The 17,454-nt window shown below is 42.2% G+C and overlaps 1 protein-coding gene across 4 annotated transcripts in view; it reads right to left on the bottom strand.

Moving 5' to 3' along the window:
• The window catches only part of SLC24A2 (solute carrier family 24 member 2), a 279,753-nt gene that overhangs the window by 90,584 nt on the left and 171,715 nt on the right, over window positions 1-17,454 (bottom strand). For 3 of the 4 annotated variants that reach the window (XM_043891283.1, XM_043891280.1, XM_043891282.1), the window contains exons 3-4: window positions 9,671-9,709; window positions 7,342-7,450 (exon numbers count right to left, since the gene is read on the bottom strand). In XM_043891283.1, coding sequence (XP_043747218.1) covers window positions 7,342-7,450; window positions 9,671-9,709 — 148 coding nt within the window. The remainder of the gene's footprint in view (window positions 1-7,341; window positions 7,451-9,670; window positions 9,710-17,454) is intronic. The other variant, XM_043891281.1, reaches the window with a different exon arrangement.

Raw genomic sequence — 17,454 nt, 5'->3', positions numbered from 1 at the left:
TCAGGATGTGATGTTGATTCCGTGAACGTGTGTGCTTTCACCACCTCGGGAATGAGGGCCTTGCTCCATCACAGGGCTGATTCTAGTGCTTCAGGAAGCCCCTCTCCCATCCCCCAGTGCTTCAGCCAGAGCTGGCGGACCCCACAGCACAGGTGCTCACGGCTTCTTCCTGCTCCCCGAGGGCCGCCTCTGGGGAGATCCTGGTTGCTTCTGGTCCAGCCTCCTCCCCTTCCTCCCAAATCCTTCAACCAGAGCACCCAAAAGCTGTAGCTCCGTGATACATCTTGATCTCTGCTGGGTGTATTTTCCCTATTTGTTCTTTGTTAAAAGTGCCTTTGCTCTTCCTGCTTACTCTATATAAATTTCAAAGTCAAGTTCTGAAGTTCCATAAACATATTTTTGGGATTTCAATTAGGATTGAGTTGCATTTAGAGTTCCATTTGGGAAGAACTGATATCTTTATAATATACCAACATTTATTTAGATCGTCTTCCATGTTCTTCAGAAATGACTACTGTTTTTGCACTAAAGCTAAACATTTTCTTTGGGTTAATCCCTGGCACTTTTTGGTTTTGTTGCATTTTGTTGAGTGGGTCTTTATTTATTTTATGTTTGACATTGATGGTTTATAGGAAAGCAATTGAGTTGGGCACACTAATGAAAGTATCTGATGTGAGTAAACTCTTAATGGTTTTAACTATTAAAAATATTTATTCTTCCCTGTGGGAATCCCTTCGAGCAAAAGGTTATGCTGTTACTGAGAAACAAGTTTGAAAACTTATAATCTAGGGTACAGGGAAGATGGGGAAACAATAAATAGTGGCTACTCATTTGTGAGGCTTTATGATGAAGATGTCCTGGAATTCACGTCACCTTGCATTGCCTGAGTCAGACTGATAAAGCAGAGATGACATCAGGACGTCACAGGATGTTAGTGGGAGGAAAATGAGGGACCAAAACTGTCCCTTCGGAAAGGCAGGGGAAAGGCTCTCAGGACACCCTTCCAGCCCATTTAAACGAAAGCAACATAAATGTGTTGGCTGGAAAGTGACAGCAGAGACCTGCAGTGTGACGTGAAGTGAATTTACCGTGGGGGAAGCTTGTCTGACTTTTAATAGCAAAGAAGGCAGGTATCGTACTATGAGTATGGTGTCATTTTCAGATATCTCATTACAGGATTCTGAAGATTTTTGTCATGAAAATGGTCTCAAGAGAAACACACATCAGGCCTGGGGACCTGTTGTTCTAAACTGTCTTGTGCCCTGAGGTTAAATAATCCTTCAATTCAATTACAAGCCACCTAGGCTAACACAATATTATCCCTGCTCTTGTGTTTCTAAGGCATCAAGTACACTTATTTGTTAAACTTTGCTACTGATAATAAAATTGCTGTTATGATGAAAAAATTTGAAATTCCACAAGGAAGGAGACATGATTGCTTCTCACTACTGCAGAGACAACCATTAACTGAATAGGACTTTGTGGGTCACATCCAAAGAGTCTTTTGACAGAGCATGGATTAAGATAATCTACATGGCTAGTCATATGTTTTTCAGCAGAAACATTATTTAAGCAAGCACTCATTCAATCCACTCAACAAACAGGGATTGGGATCCATGTAGACCAGGCCCTGGAGATAGAGGAGTGCCTGCCCTGTCCAAGGAGTAAGGGCAGAGACAGGAAACAAACAACAAATAAATATATTCATGGTGTTTATGGACAAATGTATTGCAGGGCAAGGAAGGTCCAGAACTCTGCTTTATTATCATGGTTTTGATTTTGCTGTTTTTCAAAGTCTGACTGAGTCAGATCTTTCTCATCAGGTGACATGTGTATGCTGACTTGAAGGAAGGGAAAGCAGGATGGAGAAAGACGAGAACATGTCATTTGGATGGAGGAAGACAGAACATGTGCAAAGGCCCTGGGGCAGGAGGATGCTGGGAGTTTGTGAGGAGCTGCTAGTCAATCAGAGGAGTGGAGCAAAGGGAATGACACACAAGAGGAAGGAGAGAAGGGGAGAGAAAGAGGAGGAGAGGACTGGAGCGGGGAAAAAGAGAGTGGGGAAGGAGGGAGGAAAGAAAAGAGGCAGGTCACAGGGGGCCTTAGGGCCACCACAAAAACTAGGCCTTTTCCTACTGGTGAGATGGTTTTGAACTGAGGTAGGGCATGATTTCACCTATGTCTTGGGGTAACCAGGCTCCTTAGATGGCAAGCGTTGGGACATGCTTTTGCTGGGGGAGGATTCAGGGCCACTGTATAAAATTTGGACTCAGAGGCCACCAGAAAATGTTTTAAAAGGGGGGAAGAAGGGGAACATTGTATCTCTTTGTTAATCAGGAACTTGAAAAGACAGGATGAAGGTTACTAAGGATGAGAAGGAGAAAGGGAACCCTTTGACTTTCACTGGGGTTGACAGTGGAGTTTCATGTTTGAGGGGGCAGACAGCCCACTTCTGGTTCCTTTGTAGGTCAGGGTGGTCACACAGCCCTGTTCCAGCCCATGTGATGTAAGTGGAAGTCTACTTCTGGGAACACTAAGGTTTTTCTGATTTTAAAAAAGACAACTGTGCTGTCTTCTCACCCAAAGCAGGTTGCCTATGGCTTTGTCCCCTCCACACTGTGTAGTTTGCCCAGAAAACGCCACTGAACCACGGACGGATGAACCACTCAGTGATGTGTGTCCCTGAAACAGGCTGGGTTAGACAAAAGGTGGTTCAAATTCTCTGGTATCTTCCCATACGGAGGTGGAGTCTCCTCCTCCATGTCTTGAGTTTGGTCTGGCCTTCGGGATGGTGTGACTAGTGTGAGACTATAATAGAAGTGACACTCTGGGACTTCCCAGGCTAGGTCATGGGAAGCCCTGCTCCTATTGCCTGGGCCTCTTGGATGGTTTGCTCATGGAGCTCTCAGCCATTGTATGAGAAGACCAAGCAAGTGGAAAAGCCCTGTGACAACATGGGGAGTCAGGGGCCCAGCTGAATCCAGCCTCCCAGCTGTGCCTTCAAAGGTGGCAGACATAGCAGACATGTCAGCAAGGCTCTTTTGGAGCCTTTAACCTGCCCATCTCCTAGCTGAATAGCATCAACTGACCTTCAACTGATACCACATGGAACAGAAGAATCACCTTGCTGATCCCTGAATCACCCAAATTCCTGATCCATGAAATTATGAGCAGGAATGATATGGGGGTGGTTTTAAGTCACTAAGTCTTGGGTGCTTTGTTACGTATCAATAGATAAGAAACACAAACACTGCTGGATCTTGTGACTCAGGCTCAGAGGCTGAACCAACCACCAATTAAAGCTTTTAGCAAGGGCTCCATCACGGGATTGATACCTGAATGGCACAGATGAGAAATGTCTTTTCATAGGTCATCTGTCCCGGATGATGTTGGAAACGTCCCTTATGAAAAGGGACTGTCTGCCATGCTGTGCCAATGCACGACTCAGCAAGGCAGATGCCAGGAACATCAACCAGTGCAACAGAGAAGCCACTGCAGTGTTCATGCCATCAACCTGGTGACGTAACCAGCACGCTCTATATTGTTAAGAGGTGACAGTTTGGCACAAGGATGTGTGAGTTCCAGTGATTAGATGCAAACAAAAAGAGAGATGACTATTTCTGAGAGCTTGGAATGTTCTTGGAATGGGAAATGATTGTGAATTTTTTTGGGGAAAAATACTGGAGCAATCTGCTTTCTTGGCAACGTGCTGTGGAGCAATTTGAAAGCACTGAAGTCCTTTCCATATTTTCTAATCACTCAAATCCAGAACTGATTATGGCTCTCTGCATTCTCCCAGATTCATGCCATTGGAGCACTCCACGTCTTTCAGGGAGAGCTTCACCTTGAACGGAGGTGCCTCGATTTAGATGGCACATCTTGCTACAGCAGGAACAAACACTTTAATTGCAGTACAGCCCTACAAGGACCAGGTGTTTTAGAAAATCATGGATGGCCTGACTCCGAGACAACCCAGAGTCACCCTCTCTTATCTCACTGAAGCAAAGCGTAACCTTCCCACCAGATAGAAAGACAAAAACAAGCCCTATCAGAAACTGAACTCCCTCAGACAAAAACCACAGAAATTTAGATTGTTGAGACCTATGGGCAAGGTCACACACACACACACACACACCCCACACACAGTTATATATATACACATCATCTTGGGAATGAACCCCAAGAAATTGGTAGCAGTCATTTCCTCTGAAAGAACTGGGGGACTGGAGAAAACTGGGAGTTTGTTGGAGGAGGAAGACATATTTTTCATCATAGTCTTTCCCCCCGCCCACAAATTTTATGTATTTATTTTTGGCTGCGCTGGGTCTTCGTTGCTGTGTGGGCTTTTCTCTAGTTGTGGCAAGCGGGGGCTACTCTCTAGTTGCAGTGAGCAGGCTTCCCATTGTGGTGGCTTCTCTTACTGTGGAGCACGGGTTCCAGGGCACAGGCTCAATAGCTGTGGTGCACAGGCTTAACTGCTCCATGGCACGTGGGATCTTTCTGAACCAGGGACTGAACCTGTGTCTTCTGCATTAGCAGGTGAATTCTTTTCCACTGAGCCACCAGAAAGCCTCACCACAGCCTTCTGAATTTTTTAAATTAAAATATTCATATGCTGTATTATTTTTCAATGTAATGAAACAGTAATTCCAGACCCGTATGGTACTTACAATCTGCTAGGCAATGGGTTAAATGCTTAATGTATATTGAACTCCTTTAGTCCTTATAACAACCTTATGATGTAGACATTATTATATATCATCCTGATTTTTACAGATGAGGAAATTGAGGTACAGAGAGGTTAAGTAACTTATCCAAGGTCACACAGCTAGTAAATGCAGAACTAGGATTTGGAGCCAGAGAATCTGGCTCTGGAGTCTGTCCTCAATTCCTATATAACATGCCTTGCCAGAAATAAGTATACTCAGTCTCTTGTTCATAATTGAGTTGGGGCAGGTAAGATAGTTCATTTTTTCTCGCACCTGCTCTTCTGGGTAATGGTGGGGAAGATGGTAGCTCAAAATAACCAAGAAACAACCTTAAACCTATGGGGTTTTAGAAAGCTTTGAAACTGTGTGACTATCAGGGCATGACTATGGCCAGGTGGCTTAATCGTTCTAAGCCATAGCAGCTACTATGTACCAGGTAGCCTGTTAGACCTTGGGGACAACTGGTAAATAAATAGAATCCCTGTTTTCTAGAAATTTACTGTGTCCTGGGGGAGAGAGGTAGTAAACAAATAATCATACAACTTGTAAAGTGGGCAACAAAGAAAAATTAAAGGATGCCCTGAGAGATGACAACTGGTGCCCTCATTTATCCTGGATGGTCATGAGGTGTCATTTACACAAAGTGCTGAAGATTGGGCAAAAATAAAGCAGGGGAAAGTGGAAGAAAATGGGAGAAGGAAAAGTATTTTGGGTGGAGGGAACAGTCTAAGCAAAGACTCTGAGGCAGGAAAGACATATCTATTTTAGGACAGAAGGCATCTGTCTAGCTAACACAAAGTAAGTAAAAGTGAGTTTGGAGAATGAGACAGATGGTGTGGACCATGGCAAGTATGTCACCATTTTCCTACGAGCCATGGGAAGCCGCTGCAGGTTAGCAGGAGTGACATGATTTGATTTACTTTTTAAGATCACTTGGGCTGCAAGGTGGAAAATATGCAAGGAAGGAGGCAATGGAGGGAGTGGAAGATCAGCTAGAAAGCTGTAAAGATGGTTGGAATGAAGAGCTCACAGCGAGAGAAGGAGATACCCTTGAGATCTATTTTGGTGGTACCCTACTTTATGAAATTAAAATATTAATGTTAGCTGTGAAGAGTTATTAGAAAGCATAGATTCACAGGTGTGAAAATGCTTTGCCAATTATAAAATTACTAGATTGAGGTAACTATTACTGGAGATGAAGGAATGAGAGAGAGGAATACGAGAGAGGCTCTAAGTTGCCCAAAGTCACACAGCTGCTTCGTGGCCGGCAGAAGGTTGCCCTGGGATCCCCTCACTCACTGAGATCATTTCTCTGGGGGTGACCCTGAGCAGTGGAGGGGAAAGAAGGTTAGTGACCAGGGCTAATTTCCTTGTCACATGGGCCTCTGGTAAAGAGGGTAATGATATTTAGGATGTCCCTGGCAAACGACTGCCCCTGAGTAAACAGAACTCAGGAGAGATGAAGGAAGGCTCCCTGGAAAACATCACATCAGCTATGCAACTCTCTGGGCCACAAGGTGGAAATGTGTTATGACTGCAGTGCTCCACAGTGAGAGAGAGCCTGTGATCCTCACTTATTATTCTGGGTGAAGGTCCAGTGAGGGGAGACAGGACCTGGGGAGACTCTCTCGACATCCCAGGGTTTTCTTGATTTCATCAGGACTCTTGAAATTACTTAGCAAAGCTTTACATTGGTAAAGAGCTCTGATTTGTGTGATATGATTTATTAATCTCATCCCATGTGTTCATTCACTGGCAGAGACCTGTTTCCAGGTTATTCGCCCCTGTGTAACATCAGGCTTAATTGTAAGGTCCAGGGATGAAGGTAGAACAGAAGACTTGGCAATATTCGAGCCCTTTGCTAGTGGCCTAACTCCGATATTTATCTGATGTATCAGATACCTACTTCCTTGAAAAAAAATTTTTTTAAAGCATACTTATGCAATTAAAAAAGCACAATGTATCTGGCTTCCTTGTGAGTATAACTGGAAGAACACAATACTAGACTCTTGGTGATGGTTTATATGATGACTCCAGGAGGTGAACCAGGGTGGTTCTTCGACCTGATCCTAAGCAGTTATCTTAGAGAGTGCTCTTTAGGTGTTTAGAAGCTTACCCCCCTCATCTTCCAATTGCCAAAGACTAGGTACAACATTAGTGTTCTGCAGTGAACATCATTCCCCAAACTAATTTCAGCCTTGCTAAGTCATGGAGTTCTTGTCTCTCTCTCTTTTTTAAATATACACAATTTATCAACTTATCCCGATACACAACTTCATTTTGAAACTGAGGAGGATGATGAAAGAGAACTGTCATTCCAGCTGGAAGGGAGAGAGAAAAAGCTCTTTTGTCTGCTCTGCCTGGTAACAAACTGTATTTATGCTGGAGGCATCAAAGGACAGAATCAGCAAACGGACCTCCGCTCCTGTTCCTGGTGCAAGAATCTCTCATGGTGAACTGGGCGGTGGTAGAAAAAGCGCCCGGAAGGGCTGGGGCTGCCTCTGGCAGAGGTGACACACGAGGACATTAGCGGGTTTGTGACGGAAGCACAAACATGTTTTATGAAGAGAGGCTTGTTCACAGCCTTTCCCTCCGCCCCAAACAAGCCCCCAAACCAAAGCCTGATGCTTACCTTCAGCCAGTGGGTCAAGGGTGTGTATCATGAGCTGAAAGATGCTGTTCCTCATGAGACTGTTGTGGAGGGAGGCGGAACTTCCGCCCCGCTGCAGACGCGGCTTCACCTGAGCAGAGGAACCAGACAAAGATGCCCTGAGTGCTCAGAAACGCAAGGCAAGCTCCTCACCTCGTCTATCATAGCATCACACACAATCGAACCAAAGATGTTTGACTTACATTCCTTCAAAGTTTCCGGAAGGAATGGCGTTCTCACATCTTTTCGAACTAAAGGGATTAACTGCTATCGTTTCTTGAGAACTTAGTATATGCTGGTCGATGTGCTATATCCTTCACCTCCATTAGCTGATCTCATTCTCAAACTGAACTTGATGAACTAGGCACTCTTATTGTTTCCTTTAGACAGATGAAGAAGTTTAGTCTTAAAAGAAGCAAAATGAGGCGTTTGGGTCATAAAGACAAAAAATGGAGGCTACAAGAATGGGCTGCAGGTCTGTTTCACTTCTCTCTTCTCTGAACCAGTGGGGAGTCGCTAAAATGTTTGGATTGCATGCCCTATCAGTAAAATTTTTGAGTGTGTATATGTGTATCTACTTATATGCATATGTATCTCTATCTCTATCCAGACACATACTAAAATAAGGGCATATATACCATAAAACATTTACAAGAGTAGAAATTATGAAGACTAATACAGGAAGTTAACAACAGAGGTGCTAATATTTCCCCCTTGCTCCACAAAGGAACACCAGGCACACATTTCAGGGTACCTCATTCCACGTGGGAACCATGGCTCTCCTCCATGAAGCCCTACAGCCTGTGTTAAGTGAGATCTGACGAGAGAGATCCTCCTATTATGTCTCCACAGAGAAGCTTCCTGACTCCAAAGGGGCCTTTAGTTTATGGGACTTTTGCAAAATGTTTCATCACACTATACATCTACAAGGAGGTTTCCTGAGAAAAGTCCCACAAGAATTTTCTTGACCAATACTTTTCTTGACCAAATGTGACCAAATACATTTGGAAAGTGCTACATCCTAGGCTAACTCACCTTTAGAGTTTAGGGTATGTATTAGACACTAAGATACACTAAGTCTAACACTAAAGAAGTATGATTAACTTGGCTAACTTGGACAGTGTTTCCGAGCATTGCTCTTTCATCCCTTATTTTAGAACACTTATTAACAATGATCCACGTGTTTGGAGGCAAACATGAAACCCAGAGTAAGCCTTGGTATTGGTAAAATGTGATTATAAGATACATAGAGAAACCTGAATTTTTTTAGGGTGATTTTATTATAACTGATACTCTATTAGAAATAATATTTCCAATTCTACAGCGTTTGGGGAAGAATCTGAGGGGATGACTGATATCTCAGAACCAGATCATGGTTCACAAAGGAAGAGCCTGGGTCTGTACCCCTAGCCCAGTACTGGATCTGGTATATCCTATGGACTCCCAATCCATGTCAGAAGTCTCTACTCTGAGCATCGCAGGAGGAAGAATGGGGTCATATGTATCTTCATTACTAGTCCTCTCAGACTCAAAAATCTGGAACTTAAAAAAAAAATGTGCTGTGTTATTTGATTCAGAAGATTAAGGCTTAGAAAATGTTAGGGGCAAGGTTAAAAGATTTGAATAGAGTTGAAATGTAATCACTGATGACTGAACATAAAAACTCTGAAGGTCATTTCCCTGCCAAGCTTCACAATACAAAATGTGATGTGTTAATTAGATAGGGACTGGAAAATGTGTTTGCTGTTAATAATATGTCATAATCACTGTTACTATGTCCTCTTATTTGGGGAAACCAAAGGAACTCTTCTATGGAAATGTTCCTTATCCTATGATTATATCTATGGAACTTAAAGCATTCTTCCAGGCATTATGTATATATTGAATGTATAGACTTCGTGCAGCATTTCTTTTGATGGAAACAAAAGAAATTTCCAACCAAAAAAACCAGGTGCATGCAGATACATAGAGAAATAGATACCAAGCATTAGATCCCTCACTGTCCCCAAACAGCAGCTCAACATCCCTTGGAATGGAATTTGAAAATACCTCACTCTTTCAACTTTTTCATGCCAAGTGAAAGAGGGAACTCAAATCCTTTTGAAACCTAGTCCCAGAAATCATTTGTCACTGAAGATAAGAATTCAGTTGACACTAATACCAGGACAGAACATTCGTACACCCGCAGATTAAACCCTCTAAGGATTCCAAGGGAGAGGATGACTTGAGCACAAGAGCCCTCCTTCCACCCACCCCTCCCCACCCTGTCCACAGGCATAGGAAAGGTATGGACAAGGCCACTGCTTCCTACCGGTAGAGTCTGTTCATCCTTGTCCCTGGCTGTAGAGGACTGCACAAGAGGAAAAGGCAGAAACAAAAGACAAAGAAATAAATAAACAACAGGTCACATATAGGTTTTACATGTAAACACAAACATCAGTATAAGGCAAGATTTGGTTCTTTCTGCTCCTGGGAAGGACTATGCCAACACAGGGAATTAAGAGTGTATGCTACGTGCTAAGTGGCTTCAGTGGTGTCTGACTCTTTGTGACCCTATGGCCTCCTCTGTCCATAGGGATTCTGCGACCTGCCAGGCTCCTCTGTCCACAGGATTCTCCAGGCAAGAATACAGGAGTGGGCTGCCATGCCCTTCTTTAGGGGATCTGCCTGACCTGGGGATCAAACCCGCGTCTCTGACATCTCCAGCACTGGTAGGTGAGTTCTTTATCACTGGTGCCATGTGGTTATTTAGGAATATGGTACTTTCACTTGAAAGATCAAAGTTGAATGGCCAACCCAAATGCCCAGTGAGAGAAGGAAGTTAAATTAGTTGTGGTCTGGTCATCCAGTGGAATGTCATGTGGTCACTACAATGAATGAAGTAAGTACACGTCTGATGACATGGAAGAATATCTATGATATATCATTCAGTGAAAAAATTAAAACCCTTATTTACTATCTCATTTTATAAAAGAAAATAAATTAATAATACTTTAGCACATATAAAGACAAAAGTTCTGCAAGAATCATTAGTGGTTATTCTTATTAGTGGTTAGTATCAAGGGCTGAGATTACAAGGATGTGTCATATTCCATGTCCTTCACAGGGAGTCAGTATTCACCACCCCGAGTGTGGTACATCAAATAAAGCCTGAAGACATGAGGCCACTGAAGTGAAGACGAAGATCATCACACGTGAAATCCAGATGACCCACCTTCTTTCCTGCCCAACCCCTTCAAGTTTTTCATTCTAAAAAAGGAAATATCTGTCGCTTTGAGAAAAGTTGACTAAAACACAAGGGCCCAGGAGGGCCATCCATCCATTGCGTGCTTAGTCACTCAGTTGTGTCCAACTCTTTTGCAACCCCACAGACTGTAGCCCGCCAGGCTCCTCTGTCCATGGCATTCTCCTGGCAAGAATACTGGAGTGGGTTGCCATTTCCTCCTCCAGGGGATCTTCCCAACCTAGGGATTGAACCCGTGTCTCCTGCATTGGCAGATAGATTCTTTACCACTGAGCCACCTGGGAAGCCTGGTCATCTGTTGGGGAGAACATAACTCAGACAAGGGGACTCTGGCACTCTTCCTCTGGCTTAGCTTCCTCTATGAAATGAAAACTCCTTTTTCAACAGAACCAGGCAGAGTCCTACAATCTTTCCAAGAGTATGCAGGTACCCTGGGAACGTCCTCATGATCAGACCACTGTCTCTGTCACTTCCCCTCGACTGTGGGTTCAAAGAGCAAGAAGAAACTGGAACCTTTCCCCCGTCTTGCCTCTGGTCCTCCCATTAATGTCTTTGCTGACCTGTCTTCAGGACTAATCACACACAGCAAGAAGAGAAGATGCAGGCAGAACTACTTTAATAGCTTCATGGGCCCTGCGTTCTCTTTTTTTAGCCTTACCAAACATGTCACAGAAAGAACATTCAGATGCCCCCACACTCCACCTAAAATATACAATTTTTTTTCTGTAAAAAAATGGGAAAGATAATTATAATTTTGCATTTCAAATTACTGGCTATGGGCAATTCATTGAATTTATGATAGGCATGCTGGAAATCTTGAAAAGTGACAAAACTGAACCTATGATTTGGTTTCACATGTAAGTTTTAAGAAGACTAACAGAATACTTAATAAAGTTGATATTACACATTTTGTTGACATTCAATTAAATATTCAATAATCTCATAGATAATTTTTGGATTTTAGAGTCGATATCAACATATGTTTTTTTCTTTTGGTTCCAGACAGTTTTGCAGACCCTTGAAGAACCTATAAGTTTCAGGCAGAGGCAGAAGTGGTTAGGTTGGAGGTAATTTCTGAGTACACATCCCTAGGGGCTTAGAGGTAAAGAGCCTCCCTGCCAATGCAGGAGACACAGGTTAGATTCCTGGGTTGGGAAGATTCCTCTGGAGAAGGAAATGGCAACCCACTCCAATATTCTTGCGTGGGAAATCCTGTGGACAGAGAAGCCTGGCGGGCTACAGTCCGTGAGGTCACAAAAGAGACATGACTGAGTAAACAACAATTTCTGAGTATCCTTTACAGGCATGACTAAATTTGCCGTAACCTCCTAATATGGGGCTCTGTCTCGGTGACTTCTCTAAAAACACTAATAAGAAAATATCCCTGATTCCCTAGTTCCCGGAACATGCTTGGGGAAGTGGAGTGGACGTGAAACTGTCCTTTGATTTCTGTTTGTGCTCTGAAAGGCACCGCATGATCCCATTTCTCTCTGGCAGTCCTTTCATTTTCTCATCTCCCACATCAGACAGCTCAACAAATGGCCCCACATTCTACAGAACAATCCCCCAGGGAAATTATCCAGGGCAGCCAGCTCAGCCTTTGGACACACATGGAGATTAACTGTCAGAGCACGCCTTTTCAGTTAGCAAATTTACACCTTGTGGTTAAATGGGAGACAAATAATTATGAGCTGAGATTTGATACCCCAGTGATACTATGGAACATGAAGGAATGGGATGGAACTGAGGAAAGAAAAGGGTGGTCTTTATAAGAACAAAAATATCACCAGCAGAGAGAATAGATTCAAAAGATATATTTAAAAAATATTTGAGGAAGAAAAAAAAAATCCAAACCTGTTTTTTGGTCTGAAAGGAAGAAAAAAAAAATATCTATTCCAATGACTTGCTTTTTCTCTCACAAGCAAGGAGGCTCATAAGACACAATAGATGGAAAGAAAGTGCTTTGTACATAGATTCTTTCAAGATAAAACTCAGTGCAGGGAAAGTTCTAAATCCTCTGCAAAATTTCCCACTGCCTATTGTCAGCACAAGTTGACATCATTAGTTTACTTTCAAGTGTAATTTGCAGACATGAATATACATCAGGTTGCAACATGTACATTTATATACACACACGTGGCAACTGAGGTCATTCAACATCCTCCACTTTCCTTTTATGTAGCTCTGTTGCAAAAAAAGATGAGAAATGTGACATATGACGGTCCTTGTTCATTTTCAGGGCTTCACCCACCTCTACTCAGAATTCCCAATGCTCACCTGACTTAGCCTCCATCTAATCACTCCTTGAAGCAGCCTCACAGTCCTGGAAATGTGCCTCTGATTATGTTAGGAATTCAATTTTAAAGGGATTTTAATTACACTGGAGGTAACTAGTAAAGGACCAGAGAAACGATCCAAATGTATACACCCTGTAGTGTTTCTAAGCACTGGATTATTTAGCTAAGTATCCAGGTTTTGGGTTGGCCTCAGTGTTGTGATTTTCTTTTCAGGGCTATTGAACATCTGGTTTATTCTAACTCACTGGATGTCACAGAAAAGACAACTTCTTCAAAAGAGGACCGATGTGATTTTAAGGATTAATTTTGGCATTCTGTTTTATAAATTTCCTTAATTTTAAACACACTGAAATATCACACATTTGGGCTACACTAATTTGAAAACCCAGTTCCTGGCGGTCTGTTCAAAGACTGTTGCCAGTTATAGGAAAGATTTGTTAAGCCAAATCCATAGTATTCCACAACGATTTTTGAGGAATACATCTTTTACTTAATAGAGTATCCTGTAATTCAATCCTTTATTTAATTTAAACTGACCCCTCCCCTAATTACTGCAAGTAATTGAACAACTGAGATGACGCCATTAATATCTGTTGTTCTTCCTGCTGGAAACCCAATTCCATGTGGCAATTTTGCTACCAGTTCAAAATGCGTTTTGAAAGTGCCCCATTCCTCCACCCCTGATAATAAAACACATAGCTCATTTACAAAGCATTTTTAACTCTATAAATCATTCACAAATCCTTAAATAACCTTTCTTCCACTGACCCTTGAAAGCCATTGGTTAAAAATGATTCCCCTGGGACTTCCCTAGCAAGTCAGTGGTTATAATTCCACACTTCCACTGCAGTGGGCGAGGGTTGGGGAACTAAGATTCCACAAGCCACAAGCATAATATGGCCAAAAACAGATACCCTTAATTCGAAGTAAAGTTTTTTTTTCTTTTTCTTTTTTTTATTGAAGGATAATTGCTTTACAGAATTTTGTTCTTTTCTGTCAAACCTCAACATGAATCAGCCATAGGTATACATATATCCCCTCCCGTTTGAATCTCCCTCCCATCTCCCTCCCCCTCCCACCCCTCTAGGTTGATACAGAGCCCCTGTTTGAGTTTCCTGAGCCATTCAGCAAATTCCCATTGGCTATCTATTTTACACATGGTAATGTAAGTTTCCATGTTACTCTTTCCATACATCTCACCCTCTCCTCCCCTCTCCCCATGTCCATAAGTCTCTTCTCTATGTCCGTTCTGCCATTGCTGCCTTGTAAATAAATTCTTCAGTACCATTTTTCTAGATTCCATATATGTGCATTAGAATATGATATTTATCTTTCTCTTTCTGACTCACTTCATTCTGTATAATAGGTTCTAGGTTCATCCACCTCATCAGAACTGACTCAAATGCATTCCTTTTTATGGCTGAATAATATTTCATTGTGTGTGAACCACAACTTCTTTTTTTTTAATTTTTATTTTTTTAATTTTTTAAATTAATTTATTTTAATTGGAGGCTAATTACTTTACAATATTAAAGTGGTTTTTGCCATACATTGACATGAATCAGTCATGGGTGTACATGTGTCCCCCATCCGGAACCCCCCTCCCACTTCCCTCCACATCCATTCCCTCAGGATCATCCCACTGCATTGGCCCTGAGTGCCCTGTCTCATGCATCAAACCTGGACTGGTGATCTATTTCACATATGGTAACATACATGTTTCAATGCTGTTCTCTCAAATCATCCCCCTCTTGCTTTCTTTATATCTGTGTTCTTTATATCTGTGTATCTTTCGCTGTCTTGCATATAGGGTCACCGTTACCATCTTTCTAAATTCCATATATATGTGTTAATATACTGTATTGGTGTTTTTCTTTCTGACCTATTTCACTCTGTATAATAGGCTCCAGTTTCATCCACCTCATTAGAACTGATTCAAATGTGTTCTTTTTAATAGCTGAGTAATATTCCATTGTGTATATGTACCAAAGCTTTCTTATCCATTCATCTGTTGATGAACATGTAGGTTCATGATGAACATCCATGTCCTAGCTATCATAAATCGTGCTGTGATGAACATTGGGGTACACGTGTCTCTTTCAATTCTGGTTTCCTCACTATGTATGCCCAGCAGTGGGATTGTTGGGTTGTATGGCAGTTCTATTTCCAGTTGTTTAAGGAATCTCCCCACTGTTCTCCATAGTGGCTGTACTAATTTGCATTCCCACCAGCAGTGTAAGAGGGTTCCCTTTTCTCCACACCCTCTCCAGCATTTATTGTTTGTAGACTTTTGGATAGCAGCCATTCTGACTGGTGTGTAATGGTACCTCACTGTGGTTTTGATTTGCATTTCTCTGATAATGAGCGATGTTGAGCATCTTTTCATGTGTTTGTTAGCCATCTGTATGTCTTCTTCAGAGACATGTCTGTTTAGGTCTTTTCCCCACTTTTTGGGTTGTTTGTTTTTCTGGCATTGAGTTGTATGAGCTGCTTGTATATTTTGGAAATTAATCCTTTGTCAGTTGTTTCATTTGCTATTATTTTCTCCCATTCTGAGGGCTGTCTTTTCACCTTGCTTATAGTTTCCTTTGCTGTGCAAAAGCTTTTAAGTTTAATCAGGTTCCACTTGTTTACTTTTGTTTTTATTTCCGTTACTCTAGGAGGTGGGTTATAGAGGATCTTGCTTTGATTTATGTCATTGAGTGTTCTGCCTATGTTTTCCTCTAAGAGTTTTATAGTTTCTGGTCTTAGATTTAGGTCTTTATTTTGAGTTTATCTTTGTGTATGGTGTTAGGAAGTGTTCTAACTTCATTCTTTTACATGTAGCTGTCCAGTTTTCCCAGTACCATTTATTGAAGGGGCTGTCTTTGCCCCATTGTATATTCTTGCCTCCTTTGTCAAAAATAAGGTACCCATGGGTGCATGGGTTTATTTCTGGGCTTTTTATCTTGGTCCATTGGTCTATATTTCTGTTTTTGTGTGAAGTATAGTTTTGATGTGACTTTGTAGAGAGACTTGCCCCACACACAGACCCGCATTACCACTTCACACACATAAACATCAGGTAAATACTCCAGAGTTTAGCTACATCATGAACACACAGCCCCTGTTTTACTCTGACTAGTAATCACCCACCTGCAAATTACATAATCAGATGGGTTACTGGGAAGATGTCATGTGCCAAAAACAAGTGTGTAAAATAAAGGATGGATGATCTGGCCAGTGGCTTTGACAACAGATAAGAAAGACAAGCAAATTTTCACAACAGTCAAGCAACAACCATAAACTTCTACCACCATAATCTTTCACTAAGTCCTGTGAAATGTACCTAAATTCAATGTGCCAAGGACTCAGAGGCACTATAAAGTCTATAAGAAAAGACATAAAAGTGTAATTATTTTGTCATAAGTGTGATTCAAAACATATTAGAAATATTAATTCATTATTTAACTGACATTAATGTCAATTTAGAAAAGTTGGGTGAGGGATGACTGATTTTCATTTAAAAAATTAACAAGAAAGTGTGAAATGATATCTCCTTGTTATTTCAGTATATTTACATGCAATAAGCAAAAACATTTAAAATCTCTCTTCTGATTAAAAACAAATAATCCTCAAAGCCTATGAGAAATCTAGGTAGATGATGTAAAAGCTTCAAATCAGAAATCTAAAAGGAAAGAAATACAACCATTTCTTAATCAGATGCAAAATCATGTCCCTTTGCCTCCCTTTATTGTGCCCTTAACATACTCCCTAAAAAAATTTTTTTTTTTTTAAGGCCGCGGCCGGTGTCCGGGGTTTGGCCGCGGGGAAGACGCAGCCCTGCCCGGCCCCGGCCTACCGCCCTTGCCGCGCCGCGGGGGCAGGAACCCGCCCCGGAGGTTTCCGCTCGGCGCGCCGCCAAGACTGCCAGGGGCCTAGTTCGGGGACCTCCGAGGCTCCCGAGGGCCCTTCCGCGTCGTGTGGGGCGCGCAGCCGCCTCCCAGCCCCACTCCCTAAAATATTAAGGGGACAAGATTAAATAAATTCCTAAAGAAAGGACTTGTGCTCAGTATGCTAAGTTGTGCCTGACTCTTTGTGACCCCACGGACTGTAGCCCACCAGGTTCTCCTGTCCATGGGATTTTCCAAGTAAGAATACTGGAGTAGGTTGCCATTTCCTCCTCTAGGAGTTCTTCCTGACCCAGGGATCAAACCTGCATCTCTCTCTCTCTTTTTTTTTTTTAGTGGAGTGCAGTTTATTACACCGTCAGGCCCAAGGCAGAGTCTCCTCTTAGCCAAGGACCCCGACCAGCATTTGTGAAAATCTTTTATATCCCATGTGTACCTGTCCAAACCCACTACCCCAATTCCCTTGAGACTTACATAAACAAAGGAAGGGTAAATACAACTACAATAACCCCATCATTCACGTGTTATGTGTTCAAACAGTCAATAATCAATAAGCCCACAGTTACATTCCAAATAGTTAATAACCGATAAGCCTGTGCTTACATTCTGGTAGATAGTGTCTGGAGGCAGGAGTGATTAGTGTCTGTTTTCTCTTCTTCAAGAT

The sequence above is a fragment of the Cervus elaphus genome, chromosome 29, assembly GCF_910594005.1.
Source record: "Cervus elaphus chromosome 29, mCerEla1.1, whole genome shotgun sequence".
NCBI lineage: Eukaryota > Metazoa > Chordata > Mammalia > Artiodactyla > Cervidae > Cervus > Cervus elaphus.
This window is presented reverse-complemented; position numbering and strand designations above follow the sequence as displayed.